This window comes from Lynx canadensis, chromosome C1 (assembly GCF_007474595.2).
Source record: "Lynx canadensis isolate LIC74 chromosome C1, mLynCan4.pri.v2, whole genome shotgun sequence".
Taxonomy (NCBI): Eukaryota; Metazoa; Chordata; class Mammalia; order Carnivora; family Felidae; genus Lynx; species Lynx canadensis.
This window is the reverse complement of record NC_044310.1, coordinates 93,128,655-93,145,241: the sequence shown is the minus strand read 5'-3', so window position 1 is coordinate 93,145,241 and position 16,587 is coordinate 93,128,655. Positions and strand designations below refer to the sequence as shown.

General features: G+C 56.8%; 1 protein-coding gene and 1 long non-coding RNA gene across 5 annotated transcripts; one reads left to right on the top strand and one right to left on the bottom strand.

The window, feature by feature from the left end:
- Positions 1 to 412: 412 nt before the first annotated feature.
- Positions 413 to 12,531, bottom strand: AMPD2 (adenosine monophosphate deaminase 2). Of its 3 annotated transcripts, none has more exons than XM_030323897.2 (18): positions 12,053 to 12,531; positions 6,951 to 7,081; positions 6,585 to 6,715; positions 5,967 to 6,035; positions 5,757 to 5,868; positions 5,321 to 5,507; positions 4,943 to 5,084; positions 4,738 to 4,827; positions 4,370 to 4,499; positions 4,018 to 4,212; positions 3,799 to 3,930; positions 3,429 to 3,592; positions 3,040 to 3,166; positions 2,785 to 2,948; positions 2,406 to 2,526; positions 1,939 to 2,112; positions 1,591 to 1,701; positions 413 to 1,442 (listed from the first exon to the last, which is right to left on the bottom strand). In XM_030323897.2, exons 1-18 carry the CDS (start codon positions 12,060 to 12,062, stop codon positions 1,233 to 1,235), a joined length of 2,400 nt encoding a protein of 799 aa, XP_030179757.1. In that variant the 5' UTR covers positions 12,063 to 12,531; the 3' UTR covers positions 413 to 1,232. The 3 variants fall into 3 exon arrangements, with proteins under 3 accessions (XP_030179757.1, XP_030179758.1, XP_030179756.1); XM_030323898.2 differs by lacking the exon at positions 12,053 to 12,531 and adding an exon at positions 11,071 to 11,323; XM_030323896.2 differs by lacking the exons at positions 6,951 to 7,081; positions 12,053 to 12,531 and adding an exon at positions 11,071 to 11,293.
- LOC115519983 lies at positions 11,341 to 14,219 on the top strand. 2 transcript variants are annotated; one of them, XR_003970653.2, is made up of 3 exons: positions 11,350 to 11,435; positions 11,906 to 12,081; positions 12,243 to 14,219. It is a non-coding gene; the product is annotated as an uncharacterized LOC115519983 (long non-coding RNA). The 2 variants fall into 2 exon arrangements; XR_003970652.2 differs by lacking the exon at positions 12,243 to 14,219 and having other exon boundaries at positions 11,341 to 11,435; positions 11,906 to 12,155.
- Positions 14,220 to 16,587: the final 2,368 nt, after the last annotated feature.

Below are 16,587 nucleotides of genomic sequence, written 5' to 3'. Positions count from 1 at the left end.
ACAAGCTGATGTCCCAAGTTCGAGAACCACTGGCCTCAGGTCTGCTTGGAAATAACATGTTCCCACATGTACCCGGCTGTCCCAAAAGGCTGGAAGTGAGGAAGTAGGAGGTGGAAGGGGATGCTGGCCCCCTCAAAGTGGTACAACAGGGGTGTGCCCTAGACCTGGGGTCAAGTGTCTACTTCAGGGGGGGCAGGCTGGATGAGAGCCTGGGGCAGCAGATGGGTCCCTGGTGGACCTCTCCTCCCACCCAGCTTCCTTCATCAGTTTCCACGTGCGCAAATACACATCGGCCAAGCCCAGTCACTCACTTTAGGATTCGCTGTGTACCTCTACCCACAATGCTCCTGGATCTACTCTCAGCCACCCCCACCATGACTCTCCCTCTCCCAATAGACATCCCACCCGCCTCGTTACTTAAATAACCTTTATTTCTCATGCACTAGGAAAGATGGGATTGTATGAAACACTGCATTTCACAGCAAAGACCTCAGTCCAGAACACAACACAGGGGACCAAGTGGATTCAGGTGTGGTCAAAACTCTGGGGATCACAGTGGGGATACCACCTCCAGGGCTGGTGACAAATTCAGGACCCTCCAGCTGCAATGGCTCCAGATACAACACAGGGCAGCTGCCCTCTCCCACAGAGGCACAGGAAGCTGACACCAGAGGAGCATGTAGACCGGAGGAAGGACGGAGAAGGCTGCTAGGCAGTGACTTGGTGGAGGCGGTGGTCCAGCACCTCCGAGGCCCGAGTCCAGGCAGTGAAGGCTGTGACCGAGTTCAGCCCAACTGTGCTCACCACAGAGCTGCTGGAGCTCCACAGACCCCCAGCAGGTATGCACGGGCCCCACCTGACTGCTCCCCGGACACACACACACGACAAGATCTGCCCAGGCAGGACCCCAAGGGCTAGAGGGGCCAGCCCCCCTCAACCATCCCTAGCCCCTGTGGACACTTAGATGCCCACAGGACAGCCAGGCTTCAGAGGGTCCTGGGACAGGGCCATTGGCAGGGCAGCCAGCAAAGCCGGGCCTTCAGGCCCAGACAAGGGCAAAGCAGATTCTGGGCACCACTTTCACAGAGGTGGCACAGGGACAGATCCAGGCTGGAGACATGCGGGACAGAACAAAGAAGAACAGACACATGCAGACACAACAGGGTGGGAGGGGTCTGAGAATGAAACGTGGTCGAGGTGCTGAGATGCAGGGGGCCCCGTGTGGGCCAAGCTCACTGAGGCCCCGGGCTTGTGGTGATACCAGCCTCCTCCGGGATGGTCTCCAGCGTCTCACTCTGGACAGCCTGTGTGATGAGCGCCAGCTCCTGGCACAAGGTCTCATAGCGGTAGCCCACACGGATGTCCGGCACGTTCGTACGGCGGATATCATTGCCCTCAGGGCCTTCCTTGGTATAGTTGGGTCCCAGCCAGTGGCTCTTCACCTGCGGTGGGCACGGTTATCAGGCAGGGCCTTCAGGGGCCACGCCCCAGCCCTGAACCATCCCAGGGCCAGCACCCCTGGGACCTCCCCAAATGCAGAGAAGGAGAGGAGAGGGTGTCTGCCAGGTTCCGGGCGGGTGGCTGTGGTACCTTGTGGGAGAAGCCGCTCATGAGCACACTGTTGCGTGCCAGCTCACACATGTCGCAGGAGCTGAGCTTCCACACCTGGGTAGCGATGCTATATTCCTCCATCAGTGGCTCCTGCACAGGCCAGTTTCCCTCAGACAGGTGCACCCGGGCCTGCCACCCAATCCCTGCCCACCCCTACCCTCATCCTGTACCCGCGCCCCTCTCTCCCCGGAATTTGCCATGACATGCTGCACACTCCACCAGCAGGGGGCAGCACCAGCCCTGAGGCCCAGGTTGGGGGCGGGGAAGGATGGGGGGACCTTTGCAGCCTAGAACCACAGCTGGCCTGGATGCCCTCCGGATTCTGACCTTGGTGAAGTGGAACTGCAGGGGATCGTCAGTGGACAGCGAGACCATGAGACCACGAGACAGGTACTCAGGTAGCGGGTTCCGGTGATAGCTGAGGAAGAGGCTGTTATTGCTGAGTGGGGACATGGCGATGCCAATCTGGGCCAGGTAATACAGGTACTGCAGGACTGGGGCCTGGGCAGGCAACAGGGAGGGAGGACCTGTCAGAAGGCCTCAGGGCTGGGGAGGATACCCGGTTCTGGAGGGCACAGGCCACAGGAAGAGGAGATGGGGGAGTCCGGGCTCAGCCTCACGTACAAAGAGTCATTTATGGCCAAAATCCAAGCTGGGGCCTCCCTGTGGAGGCTGGGGTGAGGCAGAGTCCAAACTGAGGGTTTGGTGGGAAGGAAGATAAGCTGCTGATGAGGCCAAAGGGTTGAAAGGAAGGTGAGCAATTGGGAGGGGTGGCTGCAGGTGCACACCCTGACCTTACGCAGAAGCAGCCCGTGAGAGATGTTCTCCGCCAGCATGAAGGCCGACACCAGGTGGTGGATGGGGCCGGCTTCCCCACAGTGCGGCCTCAGCACAAATGTGTGGAAGCCCCTCTGCCTGGGGGCATGAAGACAGTGTCAGCTCCCGAGCCTGGGCCCCTGAGCCCCCACCCAGTGACCGTGTGGGTCTGGGACAAGGGGCCAGGGGCAGATTCTTGGCTCTGAGAGCTGAGCCATGGAGCCCTGAGGGCGCAGAAAGAACGCACTGGGTCCAGGAGTTGGGGCAGGAGGAGGGTCAGGGCTCTGGTGGCCCCAGGCCAGGGCAGCGGGAGAGACAGTGGGGGGAGTAGAGACCCTACCCTGGTGGAGCACACACCTGCGCAGGTGGTTCAGCATGGCCATGTTGGCAAAGGTGTAGTACAGGTAGTAGGCATAGGGTGGATTGTCCTCCTCCACCCAAGCCTCGGGGAGAGGGCTCTCCAGGTTGAAGACGTGATTCTCGGGCTTAGACTCATCATCCACACTGTCAAAGCCGTCCACCTGGCACAGGACCCCAGGGTCAGGCCCAGAGCTACAGCCGCACCTGAGGCCAGCCACCCTCCCCACACCCTGCCCTGTGCCGCTCCCTCACGTGCTCCAAGAAGAGGTGCAGCTCGGGGTGGCTGGCAGGGTGCACAGTGGCCTCAAACAGTGGCAGGAAGATGTTCTCCAGCATCTCTTGGAAGTTGGCCAGCTGGCCCTTGGTACGGTACACGTCACTGCAGGCGGGACGTACGCACACAGGACGTGCAGGTCAGTAGGCACCAGAGCTTGGCCCGAAATCAAAGAAGCACTTCTGAACCACACTGGGTGGGCCAGGCTGGACAGACCATGAGTGGAACTGGGCAGTTCCTCTTCTACTCAGAGGGCTTGGCTGGGACGGGGGGGGGGGGGGGTCAGCCATCCCCGGCGGGCAGGAGGTAGGCCCTGGCCCCTGGAACTCTGGCCCCCACGCTCCCTCCCACTCCAAGGGCCACTCACAAGAGGCGGGGCACTTGCACGAGCCAGCGCACGTTGGGGGAGTGTACTTTGTGCTTCACGGCCCAACTGGCCAGCTTGTCCCACTCGTCCCTTGAGCGCCCGTAGATGGAGAGTCGCAGCTCCGCGTTCTGGTATTTGCTCTCCTCCAGGTCTGACATCACCTCCTGAGAGACACACATGGGGCAACCATCACACTCAGGCTCCCACCGTCCCTGTCTCTGCACCCACCGTGTGTGCTCCGTCACATGTCTTCATGCCTCTTACCCACCTTCCTCACCTGCCTCCCCGACACCAGACTCCCGCAGTCTGGGGAAGGGCTGCTCAAGGCTGCTGCCCCTGCACATGGGCCCTGGCAGCCACTCCTCCTCACCTTGATAATGTGGGCAAAGTACTTTCCAGAGACCCTGTTGTCGGTTTTGATGAAGATCTCTCGGAGGACAGACTCCCCAATGGGGTTGTATTTGGCATTGAACTTGTCAAAGCGATGGAAGGTGTTTCTGTCCTGGGGAAAACAGGCAGGCCCAGGTCACCCCTGCCCCTGGTTCACATACTGACCCAACCCCTCCGCCCCCGTGCCACCAGGACAGACCGCGTGCATGTCCAGCGTGTCCACACTCAGGTCATAGGCAGTGAGATTCATGCTCTCAAAGACCTCCCGCAGCGTCTGCTCGCGGCCCTGCTCCACGTGCACAATCTCCTCCAGGTGCCGCTTCATCGCCCGTTTGATAAAGCGCAGCAGGTGCTTCTGGTTCATGCAGGACGAGGCGTGGATGTGCGTGTCCACCTGGGGTGGAACGGGGCTGCTGGGTTCCCTGGAGGCCAAGAGAGCCTGGGGCTTGGGCTAGGAGAGGACTCTGCACAAGGAATGCTGGGCAGGGGGTCCAGGCCCTGCAAGGGAGGCCAGGCAGGGGTGCAGGACCGGGCATGGTGTGGGGGCCCACCTTGCGGATGTTGTAGAAGTCTCGGTGTGGAACCTTCTTCTGGGCGGCCAGCTCCTTCATCTCGTTGAGCAGCACGTGCATCTGGAACTTGGAGCTCAGGTACTGTAGCCGACGGTAGCAGAAGGACTTTCTGGGCAGGAAGAGAACACGGCAGGGGCTCTAGGACACAAAGAGGCACCTGGGGAGGGCCTGGGTAAGGAGGCAGAGAGGGAGGAGGTGGGAGGGTGCAGGACTGAGACTGCCCAGGGGGCAAAAGACAGAGGGAAAGTCTAGGACTCAGTGACTGAGAAGGGGTGAGAGATGGTGGCAGGTGACTGGGGCAGGGCTGAGGCTGGAGAGTCCAGGCTGGGAAGGGAGCAGGGACTCACATGGGGCCATTGATAATCAGGGCCATGAGCACATTGACATCTGCCACAAATTCCTGCAGGTCAGGGTACGGCAGCTCCATCTCTGAGCAACTGATACACAGTGAGAGCTTAGGTGAGAAGAGCACGTCGTGCCCCATGGAACCCCCTAAGCCAATGCAGCCCCCATACAGCTCCCCCCACCCCAGCACTCCCCACACCGGCTTACTGATCATCAGTTTCCCTGCGGGTGTAGACGTGCACCACGCCCTGCACCATGCGCAGACCCAAACCCAGGTCCCCAGGCATGGTGCTCGGCTCACAGTGCTCATATGGGTGCTGCTCCAGCGCAGGGGGGTGCACCGGGGCATCTACAGGGGTAGGGAGGGTGGAGTCAGGGCCAGGGCTCCTCCTGGCCACCCACTGCCCAGCCCAGGGGCCCCATAGAGGGCGAGAGCTCCTGCCCCTGACTCCACCCACCATGTACCGAGAGGCTGGAATGAGCCCGGGTGGGAAGAAGCAGGCAGGGTGGAGGTTTCTAGGCACCAGGCTCAGGGAGCCTGGGACGCCAGGGCACTTAGAGTAGGGCACGAATGGGGGGTCCCACCAGCAGACACAGGGGTGTCAGGGCCCTGCTCATAGGTCCGTGTCTCCAGAGGCTTCTCAGCCAGCTGCTGCAGATACCGCCGGGTGGTAGGGCAAAAACTCTGCAGTGACAGGGCCATGTACTTCTCCCGGATAAAAAGTGCCCGCACCACACTCTTGGCTGCATCCAGCAGGTCTGTGAATGGCACCTGGAGACAAGGACATGGGGTCACTCTCCTTGGTCTCAGACCCACACCAGGCCCACCCTCGCCTCTTCCCCAAGGCCTTGACCCTAGAAACAGCACATCAACTAGCTAACAGCCAGACCCTCTGCCCCTCCAGCTTTTGAAACAAGAAATGCCCACGCTAGGCCCACCCAGTTCCCAAGCTGGGGGAGCCGGCCAATGGAACACCGTAGAATTGAGGGGAGTGAGACCCAAGGCCCTGACCACACTGACCCCACACTTCTCCTCGCCGGAGATGGTGACTCGCTGAAATTCCCGCTCTAGCACCACGTCTCGGTCCCGCAGGCCCCGGTCACCTTGCCCCTCGCTCTGCTCCTTGAAGAGCCTACAGGGGGAGAGTAGAAGGGAGGGGGCTGGAGCCAGCGGCGGGACAGGCCCCGGCCCCACACCCCCACATCCCCCGTGCCCCTCTGCCCTCCTCACTGGAAGTCTGATTCACTGTCTGTCTTCAGGAAATCTTGCTTGGCCCGAAGCAGGATATCTGGCTCCAGCCTAGAAGTGAGAAGGGCAAGAGGTCAGGCAGATGACAAGAGACGGCCCTTGTTCCCAGGTCCGCGAACCGTGCTGGCTGCCGTGCACATGTTGTTCCTCGTGGCCTCGTGGGGCTGTAGAACCCTGCACTGTGGGTGCTGGCTTGCCCGCATTAGATATGAGAAAGTACACCCAGAAGTTGAGCAGCATGTTCTAGGCCACTCTGGTGGGTAGAAGACAGAACCAGAATTCAACAGCCTAACTCCAAAGCCTGTGCTTCAGACCGCTGCTCTATGCTGCTCCCTAGTGGGCCCCAGAGAGAGGGACAGGATGGGAGAGGGACAGAGACAGGGCTCTGAAAGTGTCCCAGTAGAGACGGAGGGACACTGGGCAGATTACCCTGTGCCCCCTACCCCCAACCCTACAGCTGTCAGGCTGTGCCCTCTCCTACTGCTACCTGGCTGTGCCCCCTACAACAGTGGCTGCCGGGCTGTGCCCCACCCCCCCACCCCTGCAGCTGACTGTGCCTGGTCCAACCCATAGCTGCCATAGCTGGGGCTGGGGGCTTACTTGACATCCTGGCTGATCTGCCTCTCCAGGCGCTGCCTCCGCTCCTCCAGCTGCTCAATGGGGCTCTCCTCAGGGAACTCGTACGGGGCACTACGGAGCTCGCTCTCAGCCAGGGAGCGGCTGAACAGCTCCTGGTGGGAGGGAAGGAAGGGTCAGTGTGGCCTAGCCCTCAGCCGCCGGGCCCTCACTTGCCGAGTCTAGGGATGGGGTAAGGGCAGCAGGAGCTGGAGGTACCTGGGAGAGGCTAGGGATCAGGGCACAGCCAAGCGTGAAGTAAGGGGACAGCTGAGATGGAGGGGTGTGGGGAGCAGAGACAGGGCATGGGGACAGCGGTGGAGGGACACAGGGTGAGGTGCCAGGCGATACCTCGGCGATCTCCTTGCATTTGCCATCCATAGACGTGCGTAGGTCGAGTGGGAAGTGCTTGAGGCAGGGGGCAGGGCCTGGCAGGGATCGGGCAGACTGCAGCGGAGGGGCCCCCAGCCCACCCCGAGCCTCTGTGGAGACAGTGATGTCAGGGTCAAAGGGTGGAGGGCAGGGCCTGTGCGCACTAGAAGCACTGGGTCCCCACAGGCCCCAGGCCTGCCCCAGAGAGAGGCCAGGGCTTGGAAAGTGGGCAGTCCCCCCTCAGAGACTGAGGAATGGGCCTGCGTGTGGCTCCCAAAGGACCTCACCCTCACAATCTAGCACAGGGCCCCTCAAGCATTCCAGGCTCAGGAGTGGGGGTCCTGAGTCTGCCCCTAGAGCAAGTGGATTCCCTCACTCCAGGAATAAGACTCTAAATCCTGGACTAGAAACCGCTGCCTCGGTAAGCAGGAGACCCCGTGCAGGCAGGCACACGTACACACACACACACACACACACACACACACACACACACACACAGTGCTCATTAAGGACCCGGTGGTCATGCTAGCAATCCCCAGCCCACAGCTTCCAGGCCGGCCAGGCCAGGAGCAGACCTGCCCCTGGCCTCAGGAATCCTCCTCAAGAAACCAGGGCCTGCACCTGATAACCCAGACCTACACAGCACAGGCAAGTCACAGCTGCCACTTAGCTCTGAACTGGAGACCAGACCCTAAGGGAAGAGGAGGAGAGGAAGTGGAGGACCTGGTTGGCAGCAGTAACCCTACCTCCTCCCCAGTGGCCTGCCTTCTCCCCCAGGACCCCAAGGCTGCCAAGATGTGGCCTGGCCCCGGCCCGCCCCTCCCACTGCTGGCTGCCCCTCCAAAGGGAGCTGCCACAAACAGTCTGCGCCACTCGGAGGCCCCAGGATCTGGGCCGGAGGCCCCAGGGAGGGCCTGGGGAAGGGAGTGTCAGAAGCCAGGGCCTCTCCACATGGAGGACAGAACTCCTCAGCTGTACCACCAGGAGGCTGGCACTAAAGGCCTTGAAGCTGCTAGTCTACAGGGGCTGCCTGAGCTCCCAGCCAACCCTGAAGGACCCTCCTTGGGCTCACCAGCCCCACCCTCCCCACCAGGAAGCTCTTCACACCCAACTGGGCTTTCCCAGCCAGCTCTGAAGGATATTCCCTTCCAGCAGCCTCCTTTCCCCTCTCTACCGCGTCTCAGGGACAGATTGGAGGCTCTGCCCAGGTAGCATGCTTTAAAGTCTGTGGACCCACTTCAAGATCCCCCAGAGTTGGGTCCCAAGGCTGGACAAAGGGAAGAGGAGGTGCCTGCACCAGATCCAGGACCCAGCCTCTGCTCTCCCCGGTGCCTGCCTGGGTCCTACCTGCAGAGTTCAGGCAGCTCCAGCCAAAGCCCTGTGCCCCTGGCCCGCTTGTTTGCTGAGTGGAGCTGTAGCCAGTCCCCCAGGACAGCTCAAGGGGCCGGCACGGGCTGTACCAAGTGCAGCAACATGCAGGGGAGACCCTAGGATGACAGCAAGCAGGGGGCTAGGGAAGCCCAGGGGAGCCAGAAATCAAGGAAAGAAGCATCAGAGTTGGGAAATGAGAGGAACTGGAGAAGTGAACAGGGCCTTAACCTCTACAGTACCAGGGCCCAGCCTAAAGTGGAGCCCCCAAGGGGGTGGACCAGGGTAGGCTGATAAGGGCTGGGCAGTCTGGCTGGGAGAGGCCAAGCCTCCTTAAAATGCACTACCATGGGGGATAGTGAGTGGGTAGGGCCCTGCTGGCCAAAGGGTAGGAGGGGAGAGAGGTAGGGGTGAGCAGCCCTCATTTCCAAACACAACAGCCCCAGGCCAGCTTCATCTGCCCAGAGGCCTTGTTTTGCTCCCCACAGTCCCCTGGGTCCCCTGACTATGGGGTTCCTTGAGACAAACAAAGCCTCTTCTAGGGAGAGAAGTTGGGTGGCAGTAAGAGAAGTGACTCACTCCAAGTAGGGACCAGTTACTGAGTTTCTCTGCTGCCCAGGGGGGCTGGTTCACAGCTGCCCAGACCTAAACCCCCGTTTCAAGCTTATCACTGGGGACAAACCATCCAGGAGAAGCGTGGGAGATAAGGGACTAGAATTTGGAGAACTTGAGTCTGACTGTTCCCACTTATAGCATGTCTCTGCCTCCCAGAGGCCTCAGGTCCTATAATAATGGGGTGATAAGTGAGTCCTGCCCTGCCTAGCCACAAACTGCCATAAGGCTCAAAGAGATACGTTTCTGCAAGTGTTCTGTAAAACACCATAATCTGTGATTATGAACTCCGGGGGCCCTCCAACACACCTCTCACTTTCCCACCTACTAGAGAGGGTGAGAGGCCCAGCTCAGACCAAAACAACCAAGCAGTGAATGGCAGCAAAGAGGACAGAACTTGATGGGGTGGAGACGGGTGTGGGGGGTGGGGGAGACACAATCTCATACTTGGAAGAGGGCAGAGCAGGAAGAGGAAAGAAAGATGGGCACTTGTTCCACACACAGGGTGTAAGACAGAGCTCAAGGTTCTTGCCTGCCCCAAAACCTTGATCCTACACAGCTCCTCACCATTCTAGCCCCCTGCAGGAGAGGCCGACCACAGACCTCCGGGGCTGGTCTCTATCAGGTCAGCAAGAGCTGAATCCAAGGTCCTAATCTCAACTTCCTCTCTTATCAGGGTGGCCTAAGATCTACACTGAAATGCAGGGGACACCAGGACAGGTTCCAGCAGCCAGAGCCGTTCGTCGAGGCTGCAAGCCCCTGCACAGGGCTGCTGGGGTTCACTAGAGGTATATACTCCCTGAGGCCAGGCCTAGAAGACCCAGCTGCCTGTCTGCTAATCCCATCCCCTGAGTCTGTGCCACTGCAACACACACACACACACACACACACACACACACACACACACACGCAAGCGGAGTCCACCAAAAGCCAGAAGGGACTGCTCCCATCAACTCCAAGATCTTGTCACCTCATCTACCCTCTGCCCTGGAGCCCCCTCGCTCACTGCCAAGACTGCCTTAGTAGGCAGAGAGGTGTCCGAGGCTTTGACCCATAGATATCAGATGCTCCCACCGAGTGACCACCCAAAGGTGTACAGATCTAGCTCCAGGGTACACACTGTCTGGATAGCCCAGACCTGGACACAGAAAACACAGACCCTCAGGACTCCTGACCTCAGGTCAGGATCTTCAATGGCATAAGAAAACAGAGGCGGTGGATGATTAGGCTATAGGTACAGACTGCTGCTGAGGGGAGGGGGTGAAAAGACTGGCTTGACCAGGTCACCAAAATGGGGGCGGTCCTTCCTTAGTCAGGAAGCCTGGGGACAGCAGACAGCAGGTAGATATCCCTCAGCAAGCACAGACTCAGGCAGTCTAGCCCTCAGGGAGATGGGCACAGCTACTCCACGCTGCCTGCTCCAAATGGTGCAGAGATGTCTATCAGAATAGGAGCCAAACCAAAGGGTGTAGGAGCACACACAGGCAGGCAGTGGCCCCCGCTGAGCCCCCAAACAGGCCTGGCCCGAGGACACCCCATACTTATGAGGAAGCTCACAAGACAAACCAGGAGAGAGCAAACAGCAAATAACAGATACCGTTGAGCCCCCAGCCCTGGGATGCCCGGTAGCAACAAGCGTGCCCTAACATCAGACCCCCCAGGAAGGGGAATATGGACCTGGGGTCCTAGGAAGGGGCACTAACCACAGGACAGCCTGAGACTGCCTGGTAAAGCCACAGCTGCCAGCAGTGTGGCCAGCCCACAAACCAGTCAGTCCCACACATCTCCCTCTCCATTCACACACACTCCACATGCAAACGGTCTTAGCACATCCACATGCTGACACGTGTGCAAACACACCTCTTGCTGCACCCACACCCGCACCCACTCCTCATTACAGAGGGCAGCACCCCCAACATAGAACATAGAGACCTGTCATCTTCCACCCCACCGCCCTCTCTGCACCACCTCCCAGGCCAGCCGTCCCTGGGATAGAGGACAAGGGGCACCACCGCAGAGAGGGTGCAGGAGAAGGGGCACCCCCTCTGATGGGACCAGTAGCCAGGGCCAGCGGTGGTGGGGTAGAGCCAGTGGCTGAGGCCAGGAAGCACACACTCACCTGGTACTGCAGAGGAGGCCTGCAGGCTGGCCAGCTTCTTAAAGGGATATTTGGCCTTGGGACTGCCGGCGCCAGATGGGTTGGATGCCATGGCTCGCGCCGCGGAGATGGCGGGGGGAGTCTGAGCCGCACCAGCTGGGCCTGGCTCTGCCACATCCAACCCCTTCCTCCGCCCCGCCCCCAGCGGGAGTGACTGATGCAGGAAGCAGAAGCCCCGCAGGCGGAAGAGGCCCTGGCCACGATTTCTGATGTTGTCTAGGCAACCTCGGGGAGGGGGACCTCCATCCCCGCCTCTTATCCCTTCCCTTCCCTCCTCAGACCCCGGAGTGACGCGACGGATGGGTGCTGGGCCTGGGGGGATGGAGGTGAGCAAACAAGATGGGGAAGGGCCAGCCCTTAGCACTCCACTGACCCCTTCAGAGCCCTTGCCCCTTGTCAGGGATCTGGGGCAAAGGAGTCAAAGTCCCCGCTAGCTGGTCCAGCCAGCATGGGAGAAAAAAATCATAATAAACAGGAATCCAGCGCCAGCTCCCCTAAGCTCAGAACACACTTCTCTCAGAGCAGGCATGCTCCGTGAAAACCCAGCCCCTCTGGGACACAGTCCCCTTTTCTCTTCTCCGTCAGACTCCCAGCCCCAGGGGTAGCCCAGCTCTGGGAGGATGGGGTAGAACAGAGAATCCCAACCCAGTAGGGAGGAGCCTGTCTTGGGAAAATTCCACTGGTCGGCAGGCGCTACCTTCTAGGAAGGCAGAGAGGCCAGGAAGCAGGGGCGTCTCTGGGGGGTCTGGAAAAGAGACCCAGCGACTTCTGACTTTTCTGTCTTTTCCGCACTCAGGTTCTGCTTTCCCAGGCCCGCCCCAGGAGGAGACGGCCACCTTCTCTAGGTCTGCAGACTGTGCTGAGACCCCCACCCTCTTGTCTCCCTGGCCATGTACTTCTCTGTCCCAGAGACCCTCCCCCCGACACAGGCACAGACACTCACCTGAGGCCATACTGCCGGAACCCGGAGGGGTATGTGGGAGACTGCCCGCCAGGGTCCGCACAACCGGGAAGCTGGGGTCGCAAGGGAGGGGAGGAGGGCTGAACCCAGACCCTGGCCAAGTCGCTCCAAGGATCCCTGGCTCTGGCACCGAGACGGAAGAAGTAAGGCAGTCTTTCAAAATGGCCCGCAGGCGGGAGACGGACCTCGACGGACCTCTGCCGCTGAACTAGCCTCGAAGACCCCAGGGAGTCCCGACTTCCAGCTGTCTGCTCAGGAGGCGAGCAGGCCACGTGCTCCCCAGAGAGCAGGACCCGGAACTCGTCTGTGCTTCTCTCAACACTCTCTGGGTGTTCAGGATCGGACTATCGTAGCTGGACTGTGGTGGAGTCACGCAACAGGTGCGACCCCACCGAAGCCTAGCCAGCGCCTCAGGGCGTCTCAGCAGCCCCAGGCCCCGCTGTGCCCGAGGCCCCGCCCCCTCCGGGCAGGCCCCGCCCCCGCCGTGTTCCTCTTCCCCTCGCCACGTGGGCAGCCGCCACTCCGCAGTTAGCCAGGCGGGTCTTGGGCAAGCGTTGTGCGTCAGCTTCCTCATCAGTGAAATGGGGCGGTGTAATTGCACTCAAGGGAGTTGTTCTGAGCATGAAACGTTAAGCACCTTTGCACGATGCCTGGCACAAAGTCGATGGCCCATAAAAGATAACTAGTATTGTCTCAGGACTCATTCATTTTGTTTTTTAAGATTTTATTTTTAAGTAATCTCTACACCAAAGGTAGGGCTCGAACTCACAACCCCAAGATCAAGAGCCACAAGCTCCACCAACTGAGCCAGCCAGGCACCCCCATTCATTCACTTTTAGAAGTCATTCCTGGGCATTCTCATTCCGGGTCCTCTGCTTTCTTCTGGCAGGCATAGATAAACAGGGTGTGTCCTGCAATCCAGGCTCTCCTTCCTACATTTACTTACGTATTTATTGGTTAAAAGCTTAGGCTCTGTAGCCAGAATGCCTGGGTTCAATTCCAGACTCTTCCACCTACTTTGTGATTGACGGGGAAGTTACTGGACTCTCTGTGCTCCTATTTCCTCTGGAAAATGACTGTAAGAGACCCTGCTTTGTATAGTGGTCGTTAGGATAAATGAGTTAATATAAATTAAGTGCTTAGAGCAGTGCCTGGCCTGTAGTTACTACTCAGTTATTGTCTGCATCTTATCATTGCTATGTCCTTGTCCTTGGTTCCCTGTTGACAACCTCATATGGTGATGATTCTCTTGGCGGCCTAGAAAGAAGTGGAGTTGGGATGTTTGGAGAACTGCAGACACCCCACCCAGCCAGCACCCCCACTCCCAAGTAACACAGAATCCTACCTAAAGGGAATGGGGGGGAAGGGGGGGGAGCTAAGACTTCACTAAACATAATCAAGTGTATTAGCAGTAATTAATCTTTTCCCTATTTCTCCACCTGTGGGAGCCCTTTGTTCCCCACACCCAGTTGTATTAATGCTGTTTGTCCAGCTCCTCCCAGTTCTCCCCTACAGCCAAATTCCTTCCCAAACTCTGCCTCCCCCACCTCTCCCCAAGCTGGATTCTGGACCCTGGACCCTACTATCTGTGTGTATCTGGTGTCACATCTATTGATCTCTGCCTGCTGCTCCTCCTTACCCTGGGCAAACTCAAAAAACTATGGCCTCCATAAACATGGCGGTGGGGGAATTCACCTCACAAAGAAGCAATCAAACCAATAAAACAAAGGAAATAACGATGTTTACCCATCAACTTAGCAAAGATTAAGGGGAAAAAATCCTAATACACGCAAGGGTGTAGTGAGATGGGACACACATACACTACTGGACACGAACATCAACATAATCTTTCTGAAAGCCATTTGGTAATACATAATCAAGAGTCTTTCCAAAGTTCCTATTATTTAACCTAGTAATTCCACTTTCAGGAAATTGTTCTTCTAAAGAGCTGCCAGAAAAATATGCACGAATTTGTTCATCACTGCAATGTTTATCATATAGAAAGGCTGGAAACATAAAGGTCCAACAATAGGGAAATGTTTAAATTTTGTCATATGCATGCAATGAAATACAACAATTAAAAATTGTTCTTGGAGAATTTCTTAATGAGGTGGAAATGTTTACAATGTAAAGCTTGGTTTCAAAAAAATGAATGTAAAAATCTGTACATACAGTATGGCCCTAATTATATGACATATATGCATAGAAAACAGACACACCAAAAAGTTTACAAATGATTATCTGTGGGTGGTAGAATTGGGAATTATATTTCCTTCTTTATACTTAACTGCATTTAAAAAATTGTCTACCATGCATAGCCATTACTTTTATATAAATCAAGGGAATAGGAAACAACAAACAAATCTGTAACAGCCTCCACACCCCACTCCCAACAGACCCTCCTGGGTCTTAATCCCAGACTAAATTGGTCTTGGGATCTTTAGGAATCTTGAAGCTGTTGGGCTCTCAACAATGAATGACAAAATAAATCTCAAAATTAAAAATCAAGCAGCAGGTAACCATGTAGAATGTCAACTGTACTCTGATAAAATGCATATTTTGACATAGTTTTAAGGGGCGGTATCTTGCATTGGGCTAGGTCTCATTCAGATTCTCCCTTAATCCGGACCTACTTACCTAACCAGCCCATAGGTGGCAATCCCTGCCCTCCACCCTACCCAGGCAAACCGGTTCACTAGTCCCTTCATGCTCCTCCCTAGTCCCATCTGCAACACACCCTTCACCCCACAACCCTCCCCTATTTCCAGGCCATTTGGTACACAGTGCCTGCTAGGAAGTGTGTCCTGACTACAGCTAAGCATCGATCTCTCCACCTACACAACACCAGTAAGAATCTAAGCGGGGTTCACCGTCTACGCAAAAACAGTTTGGAAAGTGAAGGAGTGAGTCATCCTCTTTGGCCTCCAGCTTCTTTCATGTAGGGGCCATAATGTTGTCTTTGAGCCTCTGAGATCTTCCCTAGCTCTAAATACAGCTCCCTCCCTCCTACTCTATTCACCAGATGGTTCCTTAAATGGCCCTCCCTGAACCCCAGGCCCCCACTCAAGTATGCTACTTAATTCTCTGAAGAAGGCTTCTCTTAGCCCCTGGCCCGCAGCTCACTTGTGATGTCAGCCTCCCCACTAGGCCAGACCACTCTGCAGACACCGGACTCTGGAGAGAACACCTCCAGCCTCACAAAGATCCTTGGCCAGAACAGTTTCCCAAAGCATCCCCTATGCTTAGATCCTTCTGGAACCAAGCTACTCGGTTCTGGTTTCTCAGCTTGTCCGAGCAACCTGTCCCCCAGCATTGTTTACAACTCCATACAGCTGCATCCACCCATACTAGTTTGTAAGTATTCAAATGGCTCTAGCCATGCCCTGTCATTCCAGGCCCTCACTGGCTAGCCCCAATGCCCCTTTGTTGTCCTCCCCCAGCCCTCCTCTCCACGCACCTTTCCCTACACCTTTCCCTCTCCTGCCCCACCAGTCACATCTCATTTCCCAGTCTTCCCAGAGCACACGTTGCACCTCGGGCCTCCATGCATTCTCTCATGCTTTCTTTCCTCTCCCCAAAATGCCTTACCTCTGTTTCTATTGTTGTTCTGCTTCTCTGTTGCAAGTCTGTTCATTTTAGTTGCTCCCTCCTTTCTTCTACAGAATTTTTCAGTCTGACAGTTAAATGTGTTTATAATGGTCTTTCCTACCAGGGGTGGAGGGTAGGTTTTAAACAGCTTTGAATTCTCCAGCACTAGCACAGTGTTCCTTCAATTCAGCTGCTTCTCTGTGAATTTACCCCACCTCTTCCTTTGGACTGGAAGGTCCTGAGGGCAGTTCTTCATTCATGACCTCCCTACTCCAGCTGAGCCAAGGCTTTCTCCACAATCCCCATCACTGAGGGTAAGACAGATCCTGAGGTCTCCCCTTAGCTCAGGAAACAGGACCAAATTCGTTGGGAAATGGTGAGTCTTGCTTCACTCAAAATGATTGGTTATCAGGCTGTGAGTAGGACTCCTGAGCTCTAGCTGATTTTGATGCTAATTTGTTTATTAATGTGAGGATCATATTTCTGTGTTTCTAAATGGGAATAGCATGTACATGCTTTTCCTACTCCACCAGGTCACTGAACCCAAATGCGATAATAAAGTAGAACAGTCACAGTTTCGAAAGGCATCAGAGCTGAAGACGGGAGGCAGGAGGTCACTGGCATCAGGATGGGTCAGCACAATTAGAGGCCAGGCAAGGGTCAGGAGCTCTCTTACTCAGCTTAGTAGTCGGAATGGGAGCCCAGCAAACTACAAAACAAGTAGGAGCAGCACAGAAGTTTGCAGAGGTGGTAGCTGAAAAAGGAACAAGCTCGAACATTTTCTCCATGCGTCAAACAAGTTAGTGGTTCCTTTAACATTGCAAGTGCTACTGTTTTCGAGCTCATGCATGTTGCCTGTTTCCTCCAAGTGTTCTTTCACTGGCTGCTTATGTGGGGGTCGTGGGAAGAAGGATCACTTGATTTGTCTG

What these genes read in the sequence shown, in the direction of transcription:
- AMPD2 (XM_030323898.2), bottom strand. Translation starts at nt 11,161, where the DNA reads ATGGCATCCAACCCATCTGGCGCCGGCAGTCCCAAGGCCAAATATCCC. An exon ending in ACTTTGCCCACATTATCAAG is followed by an intron (nt 3,593 to 3,798) that starts GTGAGGAGGAGT and finishes TGTGTCTCTCAG; the next exon opens with GAGGTGATGTCAGACCTGGA. An exon ending in TGCAGTTCCACTTCACCAAG is followed by an intron (nt 1,702 to 1,938) that starts GTCAGAATCCGG and finishes TGGCCTGTGCAG; the next exon opens with GAGCCACTGATGGAGGAATA.